At 37.5% G+C, this 19,440-nt stretch overlaps 1 protein-coding gene across 3 annotated transcripts in view; it reads right to left on the bottom strand.

The window, feature by feature from the left end:
• Positions 1-837: 837 nt before the first annotated feature.
• LOC126484267 (DNA (cytosine-5)-methyltransferase 1-like) overlaps positions 838-19,440 on the bottom strand; it is a 265,477-nt gene continuing 246,874 nt past the window's right edge. For all 3 annotated transcript variants that reach the window (XM_050107689.1, XM_050107690.1, XM_050107691.1), the window contains exons 26-28: positions 19,013-19,253; positions 1,429-1,545; positions 838-1,290 (exon numbers count right to left, since the gene is read on the bottom strand). In XM_050107689.1, the coding sequence (XP_049963646.1) occupies positions 1,186-1,290; positions 1,429-1,545; positions 19,013-19,253 (463 nt within the window). In that variant the 3' untranslated portion in view covers positions 838-1,185. The remainder of the gene's footprint in view (positions 1,291-1,428; positions 1,546-19,012; positions 19,254-19,440) is intronic.

Raw genomic sequence — 19,440 nt, 5'->3', positions numbered from 1 at the left:
CATTGGCACCAGACTTTGCTGCCCATTTACTACTATCCTCCTCACAATCACTCAATTGTTTGATGCAACTGGTGTCATTGTTCCCCCTCCAACTCTTCAGAACTCTCCACATTAAATCTATGTGTGATCTCAAGGTGAACCTTTATCTGTGAAATGTAATACATAAAATGTTTACCTCAGCAGCAATAGTTGCATCTGCGAGTCTGAGATGACCCCGTATTTTTTGAATGATGAATTATAGTCTAGTCAGGTAAGTACAGTAATTGAAAAGTAGCAACATAGCCTCAAACATATAATATTAATGTGGATTGCAAGCATCAACTCTAATGTGGGTACAGTGGAACAGACATGGATTATTTAACTGGTATTTGCCATTTTCATACATCAAAAACTCATGAGTAAAATATAAAATCATAATTGTAGTCGTTACAAAGGTCCATTGGCCCATGCAACAGTTTTCAGTGTTGTGATACAACATTCATAGATTTTCTGTACAATAAGCCATGAACACTTGTAAAATGTGATGCCACACAGAAGACTCTATTTTAAAGCAAGGAAGATTGGAGTTTAAGGCCCTGTCGATGGTGAGGTTATTAGAGGTAGAAAACACTGATTATCCAAGAATGGTGCAGGAAATCAATAGTGTTTTTTTCAAGGAACCATCTCAGGATTCACCATATCAATTTAGAAAAGACATGGGAACCCTATATCAGGAAGCTCAAACAAGGCCTGAACCCAACTCCTTTTAGAATGTGTGTTGGGTGCCAGAAACGCCACAGCACCTAGCTTTCTTTTGTTGTATTTTGGAAATTATATACTGTAATTCAGAAACCAGAATTGAATAATGAGATCTTTAATACATAAATATATATGAATACTTTTTTTAAAAAAACCACAATGACTCAGATTGTAGAGGTAGAAGTTACTTTACATACTTAAAACATTTATGTATATTTGCCAACAATGACTCAATGTCTTTCATTAGCTCATTTTTTTTAAAATAAATCATAAAAGAAAATGACAGTCTACTTTCAAGTTAACATACATCAACCAGAGAAATATTTTAAGATCAACAACAGCATTGATGAGTTAAGGTCTTAAAACACATCTCTAAAATCACATGCTAAAAAACAACAACAAAGTTCATATCATCCAAATTTATGAAATCTACACAACAAAGAAATTTCACTCCATTTTCTCATTCAATTGTTTTTGTTCACTTGCTGATACACTTTTCCGTATTTCAAAACCTAGTGCAGCACCCATTGGAGGTGGAACTGCATTGCCAATCTGAAACAGCCACATAACTGAATTACTCATTTCATTCACATTACAAGACTTAAAATTTAATGAATAAGAAACCTTCAGTTGACAGAAATTATATAAGATAGATGATCACAAAAGAGGATGACTCCTTTATACATTTACCTGGCGATGTTTCTCTGTTATTGAACCAAAGAACCGGTAAGTGTCAGGAAATCCTTGTGATCTTGCACATTCCCTAACACTGACAACCCTTGTTTGTTCTGGGTGAAGAACACGTCCCTGCAGACAAGCAAAAACATTAAACACTTTTTAAGAACTTGACATACAAAACTACAGACCTATCAGCCTGCTCTCTGTAATGCACAGGATTTTCACAATGACCACCAACCGCACAGAGGAAACAGTGGATTTTAATCAGATAAACGATTTAGATGAATATCAAGAGCTCAGATGGAAACCCAGTTCTAAGCAAAGAAGGGAAAGCAGAAAGGTGGAAGGAGTATATAGAGGGTCTATACAAGGGTGATGTACTTGAGGACAATATTATGGAAATGGAAGAGGATGTAGATGAAGATGAAATGGGAGATATGATACTGCGTGAAGAGTTTGACAGAGCACTGAAAGACCTGAGTCGAAACAAGGCCCCCGGAGTAGACAATATTCCATTGGAACTACTGATGGCCGTGGGAGAGCCAGTCCTGACAAAACTCTACCATCTGGTGAGCAAGATGTATGAAACAGGCGAAATACCCTCAGACTTCAGGAAGAATATAATAATTCCAATCCCAAAGAAAGCAGGTGTTGACAGACGTGAAAATTACCGAACTATCAGCTTAATAAGTCACAGCTGCAAAATACTAACAAGAATTCTTTACAGACGAATGGAAAAACTAGTAGAAGCCAACCTCGGGGAAGATCAGTTTGGATTCCGTAGAAACACTGGAACACGTGAGGCAATACTGACCTTACGACTTATCTTAGAAGAAAGATTAAGAAAAGGCAAACCTACGTTTCTAGCATTTGTAGACTTAGAGAAAGCTTTTGACAATGTTGACTGGAATACTCTCTTTCAAATTCTAAAGGTGGCAGGGGTAAAATACAGGGAGCGAAAGGCTACTTACAATTTGTACAGAAACCAGATGGCAGTTATAAGAGTCGAGGGACATGAAAGGGAAGCAATGGTTGGGAAGGGAGTAAGACAGAGTTGTAGCCTCTCCCCGATGTTATTCAATCTGTATATTGAGCAGGCAGTAAAGGAAACAAAAGAAAAATTAGGAGTAGGTATTAAAATTCATGGAGAAGAAATAAAAACTTTGAGGTTTGCCGATGACATTGTAATTCTGTCAGAGACAGCAAAGGACTTGGAAGAGCAGTTGAATGGAATGGACAGTGTCTTGAAAGGAGGATATAAGATGAACATCAACAAAAGCAAAACAAGGATAATGGAATGTAGTCTAATTAAGTCGGGTGATGCTGAGGGAATTAGATTAGGAAATGAGGCACTTAAAGTAGTAAAGGAGTTTTGCTATTTGGGGAGCAAAATAACTGATGATGGTCAAAGTAGAGAGGATATAAAATGTAGGCTGGCAATGGCAAGGAAAGCGTTTCTGAAGAAGAGAAATTTGTTAACATCCAGTATTGATTTAAGTGTCAGGAAGTCATTTCTGAAAGTATTCGTATGGAGTGTAGCCATGTATGGAAGTGAAACATGGACGATAAATAGTTTGGACAAGAAGAGAATAGAAGCTTTCGAAATGTGGTGCTACAGAAGAATGCTGAAGATTAGATAGATAGATCACGTAACTAATGAGGAGGTATTGAATACAATTGGGGAGAAGAGGAGTTTGTGGCACAACTTGACAAGAAGAAGGGATCGGTTAGTAGGACATGTTCTGAGGCATCAAGGGATCACAAATTTAGCATTGGAGGGCAGCGTGGAGGGCAAAAATCGTAGAGGGAGACCAAGAGATGAATACACTAAGCAGATTCAGAAGGATGTAGGTTGCAGTAAGTACTGGGAGATGAGCAAGCTTGCACAGGATAGAGTAGCATGGAGAGCTGCATCAAACCAGTCTCAGGACTGAAGACCACAACAACAACAACAACAACAACAACAACAAACGATTTAGAAGCAAAAACAACATACTGGACTATTTATAAGACATGGACAAAATTACAAATTAGAGGAATGATTTAATCATAATTAATCTATGGAATTAAGTGCAAAATAACAATTAAATTAAATGTGATTGCATGATGGCCCACAAAAAAGGGAGGGATGGAAAGACCATGAGGCAATCACTCTGATAACACATTAAATTTTCTCCCTGAAAATTTAAGGAGTAAGTCAGTTATTCACCAAAACTTAAAAGTTAAACTACTTTACCATTATTGTCTGCAAAAACCGAGGACGGATCAGCTAGTAAACTAGCCTCTGTCATCTTTTCTGAACAGAAAATACTTTCAATTAAAATATGGCATACAGAAATCTACTCATATATGCATCATACACTGGAGGGTCCTTTCATTGGACCAAGGAGCCTTGTGCCACCTGTCCATACTCTAATGAGGACTTACTGCCTCCATTTGCAGAAGTAGGTATCCCACAACCAAGTAGTTGATTTTACCACTCACAGCTTATTGGCCATAGCTGTTAACCCACTCTCCTTCCCACCAACAGATGACCTGACCCCTATATCAAGGATATAACATAGGCAGAGATGTGGCAGAACAATGTCTCATGGAAATTTGAGTGCATGCTTCTTTGGCTGTCACATTCAAAATTTGCCTGTATACCTATGCACCCAAGAACCTAGCAAACTGACATCATTTTCTCCAGCTTTTATAGGAAGAGATGGCTTTCCTGGAGGTTTTGGTCACATCTGTTGGATGGGTGCATATGTTGCATAGATTTAAGTGTGTTCAGACAGTTGGAGCAGATGAGTAATTTCTAAGCACGAATTTGTCCTATCTGCTCCAGTAACAACCCCTGAGAAAAAAAGACATTGATTCATCCCAAGTTAATGGACTGAGTAATATGTAAGTCTACGCAGCCGTCACACAAGAAGATTCTACAACAGCAAAACCACTCTTAGCATCCTTAGTGGTTGTATTCAGATCCCTAAAAGATTAAACAAAGAAGGAATATGGGTTATGCAAACACATCTACACCATCTTTATTTTGCTGATGACAATGTAATTTTTTTCCTCTAAAAAATATAAATTGCAACAACCAATCTACATCTTTACTCATACTCTTCAAATCCCTGTCGAAATGCATGACAGAGGTTACTTATCAAGATTCTCAGCATTTGCATGACGCTCTCCTGTGAGTCAAGCAACCTTGAAACTACTTGTGCTGACCTTATTTGGTAGGGATTCATACACTTGAGCAATATTCTATGATAGGACATACATGTGATTTGTAAGCAATCTACTCTGTTGGTTGATTGCACTTTCTCAGTGTTCTAGAGGTACAGTGAAGTCTGCCACCTGTTTTCCCTACGATAGAGCCTGTGTGATCATTCTATTCTGCATCTTCCCAAAATGTAATAACCAAATACACTTGACTACCTTTGTGTCCAGGTACATGTTACCTGATTCTTCCTGCAACTGGCCTACACACTACTTCTATTACTACTAACAATGAGAATTTGCTTCTCTATTCTCTTGTGGTTTCCTACAGAAAGGCTATGGATTCTTGGCTACACCTAGGCCTACTTAAAATGCTCCTTTATCTAACTGAGATGGCTGGGTGAAGCTAATTTTTGCATCATAACAGAACTGTCAAGTACTTCTGTTTTTCTGTAACCCCTATTCCTTGCAACCATGTCCTATTTCACTACACTCTTCTCCATTTTAATCATTCATTTCCTTCGTAGCGATATCAAGTCAGCTTTCTGAGATGAGATCTGATCTTCCCCCATTCAGCTATTACCCTATTCTGTGCACAAATTTTATAATACCAATAGTGTGTCTCACTTGCTTAGCCCATTTCAATGACACATTTTGCTAATGGAGTTATCTACCACAGCAGCTTCATATTACCTTCAGCCCAACTTCCCAATGGCAGCTCAATCACTTCTCACTCATGTTTGTTTACAACAATATCAAAAAACTGGGCCATTAACAGACGTAAATTTTTATACAGAAAAGATTATAAAATACACTCAAATTGTTCAGTACACTGCGTGTGCAGTAATTAAGTGCTGATGAAAGGAAATATTGAACTCAGCAGGACACTAATGTATGCATAAGAACAAAATGCCCTACGATAATACACTTAATACTCATGAAAAGGAATGTGTACACACAAAAACAGGTACAGTCACTTGCTGTACTGCTTATAAACAGTTTAATAAAAGGAAATGATTTTTTTTTTAAATGGTCATATTCATTAAGAAACAAATGGGTTGTCCAGCTCTTACCTTTATTGGCCACACCTTTCAACACAACTTAAAAATAGATGTACTCCATGCTTTTGGAATCCTAAGTGGGGTATCTACTGTGGCGAAAGAAAAGGAATTGGTTGGTGGCGGCTGTAGGGAGCGAGAGTGGTCAGCATGTCACACGAAACCCAGCCACAGAGGGAACCGCATTGTTTGAGTGAGGGAGGAAGAAGGAGGCAGAGCAGAAAGGGAGATCTTAGGTAGGAAATGGAGCACAATGAGAGAAGACTGTCTTAACAAGAAGATGTCCCCTGGGGTGCAAATGACTTGTTGAAACCACCTAGAACAATGTGTAGGTTACGGACCTAGTTACTGCACCTTGCAGGAATTCATCAAAGTGAGTCCTCATCTGCGAGTAATTGGCGAAAAAGAATTTCATGTGGTGCACTAGAGCACTCGTCGCCAAACTTTTTTGCTCAAGATCCAAAGCTGTCTTTGTGGGACTGTTCCTTGGGATGTGTATGTGCCAATCTTATTATCAGCTAGTAACCTACATAAATCTGTATGTGAATTGCCAATAGACTAGTTATAGAAAGAATGCTGTAAGTTGTCTGTTGGCCCAGAAGTACTTATCACTAAAAGTCAGCACAATTCAGAACACGTAAGTATTGATTCTTCTCCATTTATGATTGCTACCACCATCAAAGACCCTGCAGTTATGACACTGTGATTGCCTTATAAGGCACTACTGTTGTCTGTATGAGAAAAATTTTGATAATATAGGGTGCATCTGAAAACTTCAACAAACAAGAGTTACAACCAAAATACCTTTTAGTGGCCTTCAAAGCAATTGCCATAAGTTACACAATACACTTCTGACATTGGTTTAAAACAGTTAGAAATTGGATCAAACAATGGAAAATCCAGGATGGAATGTAACAATACCAGAGAAGGAAAGTTGCTACTCACCATATAGCGGAGACGCTGAGTCGCGATAGGGACAACAAAAAGATTCAAACAATTATAGCTTTCAGCCATTAAGGCCTTCGTCAGCAGTACACACACACACACACACACACACACACACAAATGCAACTTGCACACATGTCTGCAGTCTCAGAGAACTGAAACCACACTGCGAGCAGCATCACCAGTGCATCATAGGAGTGGGGGTAAGGAGGAGGCTGGGGCGGGGAGGGGGAGGGATAGTATGGTGGGAGTGGCAGACAGTGAAGTCTTGTAGTTTAGACGGAGGGCAGGAGAGAAGGTGCGGAGCGCGGAGGGATAAGTGCGAAAGCAGAGAAATAAAAAGAAATTAAAAGACTGGGTGTGGCGGTGAAATGACGGCTGTGTAGTGCTGGAATGGGAACAGGGAGGGGGCTGGATGGGTAAGGATAGTGACTAACAGAGGTTGAGGCCAGGAGGGTTACGGAAATGTAGGACGTATTGCAGGGAAAGTTCCCACCTGCACAATTCAGAAAAGCTGGTGTTGGTGGGAAGGATCCATATGGGACATCCTGTGAAGCAGTCACTGAGATGAGGGATATCATGTTTGGCAGCGTGGGGAGTGTTCAGCAACAGGGTGGTCCACTTGTTTTTTGGCCACAGTTAGTCCGTGGCCTTAATGGCCAAAAGCTATAATTGTGGGAATCTTTTGTTGTGCCTATCGCGACTCAGCATCTCCGCTATATGGTGAGTAGCAACTTTCCTTCTCTGGTACAGTTAGAAACTGTCAGCAAATGTTTCTTGTGAAATGCTTCTAAGCACTGTGGCCATGCGTTGTTTCATATCTGCATCACCAATACACTCTGGAGATCAAGTGACTGACAATGGTGTAGTGGTCATCATCTACCCCATCTCTCAAACAAAGACGGCTGACAAAATCCCAAGAGTAAGACAACATTGATTGCCTTTTTCGACAGCAAGGGCTTGGCCCATTATGAATTTCTACCCAAATGAGATGGGTAAGACAGTGAAAACCACACCCCCGAAAGCTACTTGGTCTCCAGATAGTATTGGTAGCACGAAGTCCCATCTTCTGTAATGATTCAGATACCCAACAGCAGGCCCAGTGCTTCAAACAATTCCACAAGAAGCACTTGGGGACAATTTCCAAACGCTGTACAAAAGACGACAGAAGTAGGTTGTAGCTAATGGCGATTACTCTGAAGGCCAGTAACTGCATTTTGTTTGCAACTCTTGTTCTCTTTATTTTATGATCCCAATCACCAAACGTTTTAGATGCACTATGTCGCACACTATGTATGGAACCATACATGACTTATGAAGACCTTCATCATTTCTTCCTTACAGTTAACTTCATAGATCTTGCAGAAATAGCCTGAAGACGTATTGCCACACTGGATTCTGCCAGTTTTAGTTTCCTAAGAGATACTTTTGTTTTCTTCAGATTCTCTGTGAAGGAGCCTAGTGATCTCAACAGCAAATGAAGTTGCTCCACTTCTTATTCCTTTTTATAGGATAGGGCAGATATCTTGTCGGTCTAGTAACACACTCCTACTAAATGTTTTGTGAGACGTGAAGGAGTCTGGAGTGTACAATTTCCATGAATTTGTCTCGATTTTACTGGGAGTTTTGGCTTGTCTGTTAAATCAGTTCTTCTTTGTCATTTATAGCTTCTGATTATGGACCGAATTTAGATGCCAAATCCCAAGAGATATGTGGTTCCAACGACCAGATCCCAATTTGGAAAAGCCACTGATAGTGTTTTGTATGGTTGCAGCCCTTTTATGTGACAACACTTAATAGCTGAGCAATCCTCACCTGACTAACCTTGTCAGAGATTTTGTGAAGCCATTTGTCAGTTGGTTGGTTGTAATACACTGCATGTGGCTTAACAGATGTAATGTCTAATGGCTGCAGCTTTGAGTAGTGTGCGGAGGCAGTCAAATCCATTGTTAAGACTTGTATAGTGAACATTTCTTTAAAGTATACCAGTACAACATATACAAGGTGAGTCAGGAGGAATGTCACATAATTTGTGAGGTGATTCTGCATATGAAAATAAACTGAAAAAGTATTATTGAACATGTGTCCAATTTTTGATCATTACAGAAATGGAGTGGGTTGAAAACTACACACATCCATGAATGATTATAAACACAAGTATGAATGTTACTTACAGAAATGCTGTGTAGGTGCTGTGGTGGTCAGGTGTTCAAAAGGCACACACCCACCCATCTAATGCACTTGTCAACGCATTGGAGGGTGTGTTGTGTTACACATAGAACATCATTTCAGCTGGCTTCAATGTGGGCAACAGCTTCGGAGATGATAGTGACAATGTGGGCAACAGCTTCGGAGATGATAGTGACAAGTTCTTCACATGTATTCACCTTTATAGCATACACAACTCCCTTCAACCAGCTCCATAAACAGAAGCCTCATGAGGTTAAGTTGGGTGATCAGGCAGGCCAGCTAATGGGTCCAACACGGCCAAACCACCATTCAGGAAATGTGTTGTTCAGATCCTGAAATACTTGCCTGGCACAATGAACTGGTGATCCATAATGTTGTATGCACATTTATCGTCGTTCTTCTAAGGTCATGTCTTCTAAAAGTGCAGTTAGGTCTTCTAACGGAAAATGTGCTTTTACTGCACCTGTCCTGTGATCTGCAGGAAGACAAGCCCTATCGCCAGGTCATCTATCATACCACACCAGATGTTCACTGAGACCCTAACTTGGATTATTGTTGCCCTAGTGTCATGTGGGTTCTCCATTGCCCATGTATGAAGTTGCAGGTATTCATGATACCACTGCGTGCAGATGTAGTCTCACCTATAAATAAAGTGTATTGCACGACATCTCTGTGTACAGGCAACCATTCACAAAACTGTCTTCTTACTGAGTCACTTGGATGCACACGGAATGGGTGCAAGCCCTCAGAATGTAACATATGCCACATTCACTTATGTGGACTATCGAGCTGACAACTAACATGCCATGTACAAGTGGTGGGACTCCGTTGTACCACTGCAACAATGTCTTCCCTTTCCTCAGCTGACTGGACTGCCTCACCTTCTGATGTTAAGTGTACACTGGGTGGTGTTCCGGATTCATGTAATGTTTGGAAAACCTTGGGAAATACCCTGGCAAATGAGTCCATCCTTCAGGGAAACACCTCTGGTATTCTGCCTCAGCTGCTTGGGCAATGTCATTAAAGTGTCCATACACAAACAACAGGTCTGCGTATTCTGCACAGGTGAACATTTGCGGCAAGTGGTATTCACGGACACAATGGTCTTGCTCAATTAAATAACACTCAAGAACGACACGCACATGGCCTTACGACTGCACACTGGGTCGCTCACAGCTGTTGCCTTGAAGCAACATCACAGTGCTGCCATCTATTGGACAGCCCCCACACCTCTTGCAGAATGGATCAGTCATCCATCCCACCATTATTCTGTCCAACACAGCATCTACATGGCATTTCAGTAAGTAATATTCACACTTGTCTTCAAGGATGTGGGTAGTCTTCAACCCGCTTCAGTTCCATAACAATCAAAAATTGGGGCCTGTTCATTGGACTTTTTTGGCTTATTTTGACATGTAGAATCACCAAACAAATTACGTGACATGCCTCCTGAATCACACTGTATATAAAGTTGATGGCACAATTTATCAGACTACACCATATTTTTTCCACCTACTTTGTACTGCATGGAGTCTAAGGTGATTTTTAATGTTTCTAAGCTATATTATCACCGAAATCTGGCTGAGTTACCTGAAATATTGCATCCACTGCTTCTTGCAAGAGATTATCATTCCTTTCTATTGACATCACTCAATTATGTTTAAGCATTAGCATCTCAAAATGAACGAAATTGGAGGTGTATCATTATTTAAATAAGGCCTTCATATACATTCTATTCAACAAGCAGCATCTCATGCAAATAGTTTTCTACATATGTTGGTACAATTTAAAAGGTAGTAGAATTAACAAGAATTTACCCAAATTATTTTTAAATACACTACCGAATTTGCAACACCGTCACAAAACTTTGACAAATGATTTAAGTGCCAGTTTCCTTATAGTTTCTTACTTAATTTAATGTTGGTTGTTTCAAATATGTACCACATTTGAAGACAACTCTTTCTGTTATGCACATTCATGGATCCAAGTTACCTCCACGTCAAATTTTATACCTTAGCAGCTGATCAGTATGAGTTGGGCACACCTGTTAGAAATTAGTATTGGAAGACAAACAATAAAACAATCCTCCTCTCGCATCCTCTAACACCTCAGTGCTATGCTTCTTACCCCTCAGCCCCTGATGTAAGCAACCAACTTTACTAGGCACATGGCTGAATTCATCAATGTCAATAAAAATTATGCACATCTTAAAGTATCACAATTCCTGGAAGTACTTTTGCTGGTTACTTAACAGGAAGCTTGCGACTCATGTGCTGCAAATTTGACAAAGACTGGTCTGTAGAATTAAAAATAAAGAGTTTTATGCAGAGTGGTGGTGTAGCTTAGTGGCTAAGATAAATTCCTGACCTGTACAAGCTTGTGGATTCAAATCCCATCTAGGCGCTTTTGTAATTTTTTAATTTTCAAATCATTATTGAGAAGACTTTCGATTAATTAGTGTAAATACAATTTTTATATCTAAACCTTAAACCTTTGTAGCATAATTTTAATCATTGAACTGACTTTTTTACCCCCCCCCCCCCCAACTCCCATGTATCTTCGTCCATGTGACATGAATTATTATTATTTTTACGTATTAACTTTGATTTCATTTCTTCCATGTCATTACTTTATATTTTTAACCAACTACTGCATTCTTTATTTCTATTCCTCTTTTGTATAAATATTCATCTTCATTATTTCCTCCCCTGTGCAACAAGAATTTATGTTTTAAATGTTTGTACGATGATTACAATTTTAAAAAATGTAGATTTTGTAATGAAAGAAAAAAAAAAAAAAAGGTCACCACTGCACAGCCAATATAAATATGTGATTTTGTTTACTGTTTTTAATTTACAGAGAAGCATTTTTGAACATTTAAATATTATAACAGATAAATAAAAAGAATTAAAACACATGCACAAAGATTCCAAATGAAGAAAAGAATGAGGGGGAGAAAAAGAGAGCAAATAAAGAAAAGGGAGCAGATAATTATTAAAACGATGCAACAAAGGAGGAGAAATAAAAACATTTAAATCTTTAACTGAAGGGTCAACCCATACCAAGTGGTCCAGCACTGGTTGCTTGACCATCTCAGAAAAATTTTATATTTTCTGGGTGAATTCCGCAATGTATAGTGGTCACAAAAATATTTTTTTAAAAATTTATTGTTTATTATTTTGAAATGGTGGCCATATTTGTCCCAGGCCGCATGTGTTTTTTCTATTTGCAAGCATCTACATTTTTTACAATTATTCAGTAGTGGATTGTCCTAAGCCTTTCAGATAAAATGCATTTAGTTCAACACACTCTGGGCTACAAATTAACGTCATTATCACTTAGCTGAATGTATTCTTTAATATATTTTTAATAGTTCAAAGTTATCAGCCACAAATTAAAAAAACTCAATTTTTGAACAGTAATTTTCCAAAGAAAGATTAATTTCTCAGCTTTAATATTTTTTTCTGCTATTACACTGTATAGTATAGTTACTTTTTATAGAGTTTTTTAAAAATTTTCCATTTTGTGGCCTGCAATATCTTTGTTGGGGGACCAGATAAAAATTTGAAAATTTCACTGTTAATACCTTTATGATATCAAACTTCAGTAAAATTTCAACTTTGAGATTCAATTGGAAGTTATGGAAAAAAGATTACAAAAACGAGTCAAAAATACGTTTTTTAACATCTGCGATATCTGGTAGGCTAATCAAATAAAGTATGCCAATTGCATAATGAAACACACCAAATTACACTAGCTAATGATTATTTATCAAAACAATGCTGTGGTAATTGTTTCAACAGGCTAACAATTGCATCTACAGCCTATAAAAGTCTGACTGTTGTCGTCCCCCTTACACCAACAATTATCTACTCACACTCATTTAGCTAGAAGTTCTTGAAGTGTGCAGTTGAAAAATGGTGTCTCAGTGTTCTGTTGGTGTTATTATTAATGAAGCATGTCATAAAAGTGTGTATGGATTGTATGCTAAAGACATTACTTTAATCGAAGGTTACAGTGAAGAAGAAAAAGTGTTGTTTTACTTACGAGATGGCCCAGAGGTCAAATCAACATCCAAGTACCATGGAAAAAATAAATAAAAAAAAATCATCACCTTTTTGGTCAGTCTTGCATGGAACCTTTTGAGAAACATAAGAAACCTATAACACAAGGTCTGCAAGAAATAACATTTGATCATTAATCTAAAAATAAACGCCCTTTTGGCAATCTCATACCAGGAAAATCATTGTGTGCAGCAGGTTATTCTAAGATACTTGTAATTCACAAGAGAAAGGATAGTGAAACATCATATACTGAATTTTGTGACTTTATCAGCAACCATTAAAAACGTAGGTACAGCTTTTGAAATCCTGGGTGTATCGCTTGCTAGGAAAATTAGAAAACTAAGTCAAGGTAAAAGACCATGTGCCTTGAATACAAAAATCAAGGAAGTCAAAAGGAATGTGGAAGTTTCATTTCAAAATACAATATGTACTAAATCAGATGGACGTTCTAAAACTTCACGAACAGAATATGATGATTTGATAGAAAACCTAAAGACTAAATGCAGTACTTCAAACAAAGAGGATAAAATTAAGATTATCAGTTTACTGCTGAATTCTTGGAGTCAAGCAAAAGTTAGTGATAAATTTAATGTGTCAGAACATCTCGTTAAGTTAACAAGCCAATTAGTAAAAGAACAGGGAATTTTACCAGCATTACAAAAGAAAAGTGCATCTAATTTGGTAGATGAAAACACAATCAATAAAAGTTATTAAGTATTATGACGATAACAATAACAGCTGTTTGATGTCTGGCAAAAAAGACTGTGTTTCTGTGAAAGAAAATGGTTCTACGGTTCAAAGACAAAAAAGGTTAATATTGTGTAATTTAAATTAGCTATTCACTGAATTTAAAAAAGAAAATCCTGACCTTAAAATTGGAAGATATTTGCGAGTTGAGACCAAGATGGTGTACTGTTGCAGGGGCATCTGGTACCTATAATGTCTGTGTTCGTATCATCAGGACGTAAAGTTGATGATAGATGGGGACAATCTTAGAGTTGACTATAAAGACCTTTTGGAAGTTATTGTATGCAATGTTGACAGTTACAATTGTATGATCAAGGGAAAATGTGAAGATTGTCTAGGCAAACAAGCCTTACTTGACATGTTTGAAAAATCCGAAGAAAACAATTTGATGCCTGACAATATAAAATACAAACAATGGGTGACACACGACAGAACTGAAATGGTGACAGTCATAAAATCACAAGAAGAGTTTTTGAAGTGTTGGTGGCTAACATTGGAAATCTGAAAATGCATCATTTTATTGCAAAAGCTCAAAGTAAATTTTTGAAAGACTAAAAGCAAAGCTTGGCAGCTGATGAATGCTTAGTTCTCAAAGGCTTTTTGGAAAATTATTCCTTTGTTGTTCAAGATGAAGTACAAGGGCACCACTGGGTAATCAAACAGGCCACAGTCCATCCATTTGTATTCTATTATAAAGATGAAGATAAACTAATGAGCCACAGCTTGTGTGTCATAAGTGACTACCTTGAACACAACACAACAGCAGTGCATATTTTTCAACTAAAATTAACAAACTACATTAAACAGCACCACCCTTCCATAAAAAAAAATAAATAAATAAAAAATAAATAAAAAAAATAAAACAACTTATTTTTCGGATGAGGCAGCAAGTGAATATAGAAAACAAAAAAAATTATGAAGATCTCCTTTCATAAAGAAGATTTTGGGTTTGATGTAGAATAGCACTTTTTCACGTCATGCCATGGGAAAAATGCTTGAGATGGTGTCAGAGGGTACAACAAAGCGAGCTATCACAAAAGCAAGTCTGCAGCAGACCGAAGACAATCATATCATAAAACCTCAAGAAATGTTTGAATTCTGTAAAAAACGTATCAAAGGAATTACATATGTTTTTATACAATGTGACAGTGTTCTGAAGGAAAGGTATAACACCTGTCAGAAGGTTAAAGGCACTCGATCTTTTCACTGTTTTGTACTGCATTCACACAACTTACTGAAGTGTAAGATCACATCAACTTCACCTGATAGTGAACTTCATCAGTATGGAAAACTTGATGTACATGTTGTATTTTACCACCCTCCAGGACGAAGGGCATCTTTTAAAAAATTGAGAAGGATCAAGTTTGGATGCCACTTAAAAATGTACCAAGGAAGCTATCTCCCATGGAATTTACAACTGTGACTGGGCTAACACCCAAACTGAGTGAACAAATTTCTCAAATGTTCATTGAGCGATGTACTAAAAACAAATAACAAGAGAAAAATATAATGTAATTAGTAGGCTCATTTTCAATAAAAACGAATGTAATCATACATATGATTAAATTATATGCTGTAACTGATATATTTTATTCCATAAGCCTAGATATCGCAGACGTATTTTAGACTCAAGTTAGTAATTTTTTTTTTCATAACTTCCAATTGAATCTCAAAGTTGAAATTTATACTGAAGTTTGATATCCTAAAGATCTATTAATTGTAAAATTTTCAGATTTTCATCTGGTCCCCCGGCAAAGATATTGCAGGCCACAAAATGGAAAAATTTTAAAAAATCCATATTTTAAAATAGTGTATTTTTTAAAGTGTAAGCTGCTGACCATTGATACCTTATAAAAAGTAACTATACTATACAGTGTAATAGAAGAAAAAATATTAAAGCTGAGAAATTAATCTTTCTTTGGAAAATTACTTTTCAAGAATTGGGTATTTCTAATTTGTGGCTGATAACTTTGAACTAATAAAAATATATCAAAGAATACATTCAGCTAAGTGATACTGATGTTAATTTGTAGTCCAGACTGTGCTGAACTAAATGCATTTTATCTGAAAGGCTTAGGACAATCCACTACTGAATAATTGTAAAAAATGTAGATGCCTGCAAATACGAAAAAACGCATGCAGCCACCATTTCAAAATAATAAACAATAAATTTAAAAAAAAAATATTTTTGTGACTACTAAACATTGGGGAATTTACCCAGCAAATATAAAATGTTGTATTTTATCACCCTCCAGGACCAAGGACATCTTTTAAAAAATTGAGAAGGTTCAAGTTTGGATGCCACTTAAAAATGTACTAAGGAGGCTGTCAAATAACGATCAAAATCATTTCAATAAAGTTTTAAACATACATTCCAAGTACAGTAGAAGAAGAATGGGTAGCTCTGAGGGATGAAGTAGTGAAGGCAGCAGAGGATCAAGTAGGGAAAAAGACGAGGGCTGGTAGAAATCCATGGGTAACAGAAGAAATATTGAATTTAATTGATGAAAGGAGAAAATATATGGAAATGGAAGAGGATGTAGATGAAGATGAAATGGGAGATACGATACTGCGTGAAGAGTTTGACAGAGCACTGAAAGACCTGAGTAGAAACAAGGCCCCGGGAGTAGACAACATTCCATTAGAACTACTGACGGCCTTGGGAGAGCCAGTCCTGACAAAACTCTACTATCTGGTAAGCAAGATGTATTAAGACAGGCGAAATACCCTCAGACTTCAAAAAGAATATAATAATTCCAATCCCAAAGAAAGCAGGTGTTGACAGATGTGAAAATTACCGAACTGTCAGTTTAATAAGTCACAGCTGCAAAATACTAACAAGAATTCTTTACAGATGAATGGAAAAACTGGTAGAAGCCATCCTTGGGGGAGATCAGTTTGGATTCCTTAGAAATGTTAGAACACACGAGGCAATACCGACCATACGACTTACCTTAGAAGATAGATTAAAGAAAGGCAAACCTATGTTTCTAGCATTTGTAGGCTTAGAGAAAGCTTTTGTCAATGTTGACTGGAATACTCTCTTTCAAATTCTGAAGGTGGCAGGGGTAAAATACAGGGAGCGAAGGGCTACTTACAATTTGTACAGAAACCAGATGGCAGTTATAAGAGTCAAGGGGCATGAAAGGGAAGCAGCGGTTGGGAAGGGAATGAGACAGGGTTGTAGCCTGTCCCCGATGTTATTCAAACTGTATATTGACCAAGCAGTAAAGGAAACAAAAGAAAAGTTCGGAGTAGGTATTAAAATCCATGGAGGAGAAATAAAAATGTTGAGGTTCGCAGATGACATTGTAATTCTGTCAGAGACAGCAAAGGATTTGGAAGAGCAGTTGAACGGAATGGACAGTGCCTTGAAAGGAGGATATAAGATGAACATCAACAAAAGCAAAACGAGGATAATGGAATGTAGTCGAATTAAGTCGGGTGATGCTGAGGGAATTAGATTAGGAAATGAGACACTTAAAGGAGTAAAGGAGTTTTGCTATTTGGGGAGCAAAATAACTGATGATGGTCGAAGTAGAGAGGATATAAAATGTAGACTGGCAATGGCAAGGAAAGCGTTTCTGAAGAAGAGAAATTTGTTAACATCCAGTATTGATTTAAGTGTCAGGAAGTCATTTCTGAAAGTATTTGTATGGCTGTAGCCATGTATGGAAGTGAAACATGGACGATAAATAGTTTGGACAAGAAGAGATTAGAAGCTTTCGAAATGTGGTGCTACAGAAGAATGTTGAAGATTAGATGGGTAGATCACATAACTAATGAGGAGGTACTGAATAGAATTGGGGAGAAGAGGAGTTTGTGGCACAACTTGACTAGAAGAAGGGACCAGTTGGTAGGACATGTTCTGAGGCATCAAGGGATCACAAATTCAGCACTGGAGGGCAGCTTGGAGGGTAAAAATTGTAGAGGGAGACCAAGAGATGAATACACTAAGCAGATTTAGAAGGATGTAGGTTGCAGTAAGTACTGGGAGATGAAAAAGCTTGCACAGGATAGGGTAGCATGGAGAGCTGCATCAAACCAGTCTCAGGTCTGAAGACCACAACAACAGCAGCAACAACAACAACAACAACATGCTCAGTATAACACATATGAATTGAGATATATTTTGTCACTTTTTGTTGAGGCCCTAGTGTGAAGAATTTCACATGTGTACATAAAGCACCATCCTTAATGATATAGTCACTAATCTTTCACATCACAAAATTCTTCATATAGCTGATCCAGACTGATTTGACCCCACTATAAGTTCAAAGTCACAATACTGTATCTCCCCATTCAAAGAAATAGGTTCCAACCTTCCATACTTATTACTAGCTGAGAGGTCATAATGGTTTTCGAGCTATTTAAACAATGTGTCATAGAAACAATTATCTACATCTACTTGGATACTCTGCTAATCACATCTTAAGTCCCTGGCAGAGGGTTCATCGAACCACCTTCACAATAATTCTCCATTATTCCAATCTCGTACAGTACGCGGAAAAAACAAACACGTCTACATCTTTCAGTGTGTGCTTCGATTTCCCTTATTTTACTATGATGATCGTTTCTCCCTATATGGGTTGGTGTTAACAAAATATTTTTGCATTCAGAGGAGAAAGTGAGTGATTAAAATTTTGTGAGAAGATTCTGCCGCAGTGAAAAAGGCCTGTTTTAATTATGTCTGCATCAAATCCTATATCATTTCAGTGACTCTCTCCCCCCTCTATTTTACGAATACAAAACATGCTGCTCTTCTTTGAACTTTCTCGATGGACTCCGTCAATTCTATCTGGTAAGGATTCACTTCGTGCAGCAGTATCCTAAAAAAAGATGGACAAGCGTAGTGTCGGCTGTCTCTTTAGTAGATCTGTTAATTTTCTAAGTGTCCTTCCAGTAAAACACAGTCTTTGGTTAGCCTTCTCCACAACATTTTCTAATGTGTTCCTTCTGATTTAAGTTGCTCGTAATTGTAATTCCTAGGTATTTAGTTGAATTTACGACCTTTAGATTTGACAGATTTATCATGAGATCTCATTGTAAAAACCTGGTTTCTGAAATGCTTCTAGAAGAGTTGCATTGCTTTCAGGACTACTTTCATTGAATGTAAAAATGCATTGATGCTGTGACAAACATTTTTAAAAACAGTGGAATCGCTTAAAAAAAAAAAAAAAAAATAAAAAATATACTAGTCGATTTTTAAAAAAAATTTCAGTGTCACCCTCATAGAATATGAAGAATGAGATTGGTTTCTATTGCAGGGTTATCACGATATTCAGTTAACCAAATGCTTGTGGTCACAATGTGAAAGCACATATATTTACGGCTTAAACTGTCTGATGTAAAGAAACAACTGATATTCTATCCTGAAAGTTACTATACCTGTTTGCCCATTGGTTCTGGATTTGTTACAGTTGTGCTAAAGAATCCATCCCACTCAAGCCGTCCGTACAATCCAGCCCAGTGATTATGTCTGTTGCCTGTATGAGGCAGACACCATGGTATTAGAGTGTTAGTTTGTTTATCCATGGGATCACAAGGTTTTCCAGTAGCACAGGCACAAACTCCTCGTAGTGCACCAGTTGAAGATCGACCATTCTTTTTATCGTGATGTGTGTAAATCCTGAAACAGATAAATTATGACTCACAGATGACACATTTAATCTTTCGATCCTCCATACAGATAATGTGACAGTTTTGGAAGAAATTGACGCAATTTCTTCTTATGATAGAACTATGTTACACAATAAAATACAAGAATATAATGGAGTAAAATATTAAACCAGTTTGATACTTGTTGCCCTGCAAGA

This window comes from Schistocerca serialis, chromosome 6 (genome assembly GCF_023864345.2).
Source record: "Schistocerca serialis cubense isolate TAMUIC-IGC-003099 chromosome 6, iqSchSeri2.2, whole genome shotgun sequence".
Taxonomy (NCBI): domain Eukaryota; kingdom Metazoa; phylum Arthropoda; class Insecta; order Orthoptera; family Acrididae; genus Schistocerca; species Schistocerca serialis.
Note: the sequence above shows the minus strand (reverse complement) of the source record. Positions and strands in the feature narration are given on the sequence as shown.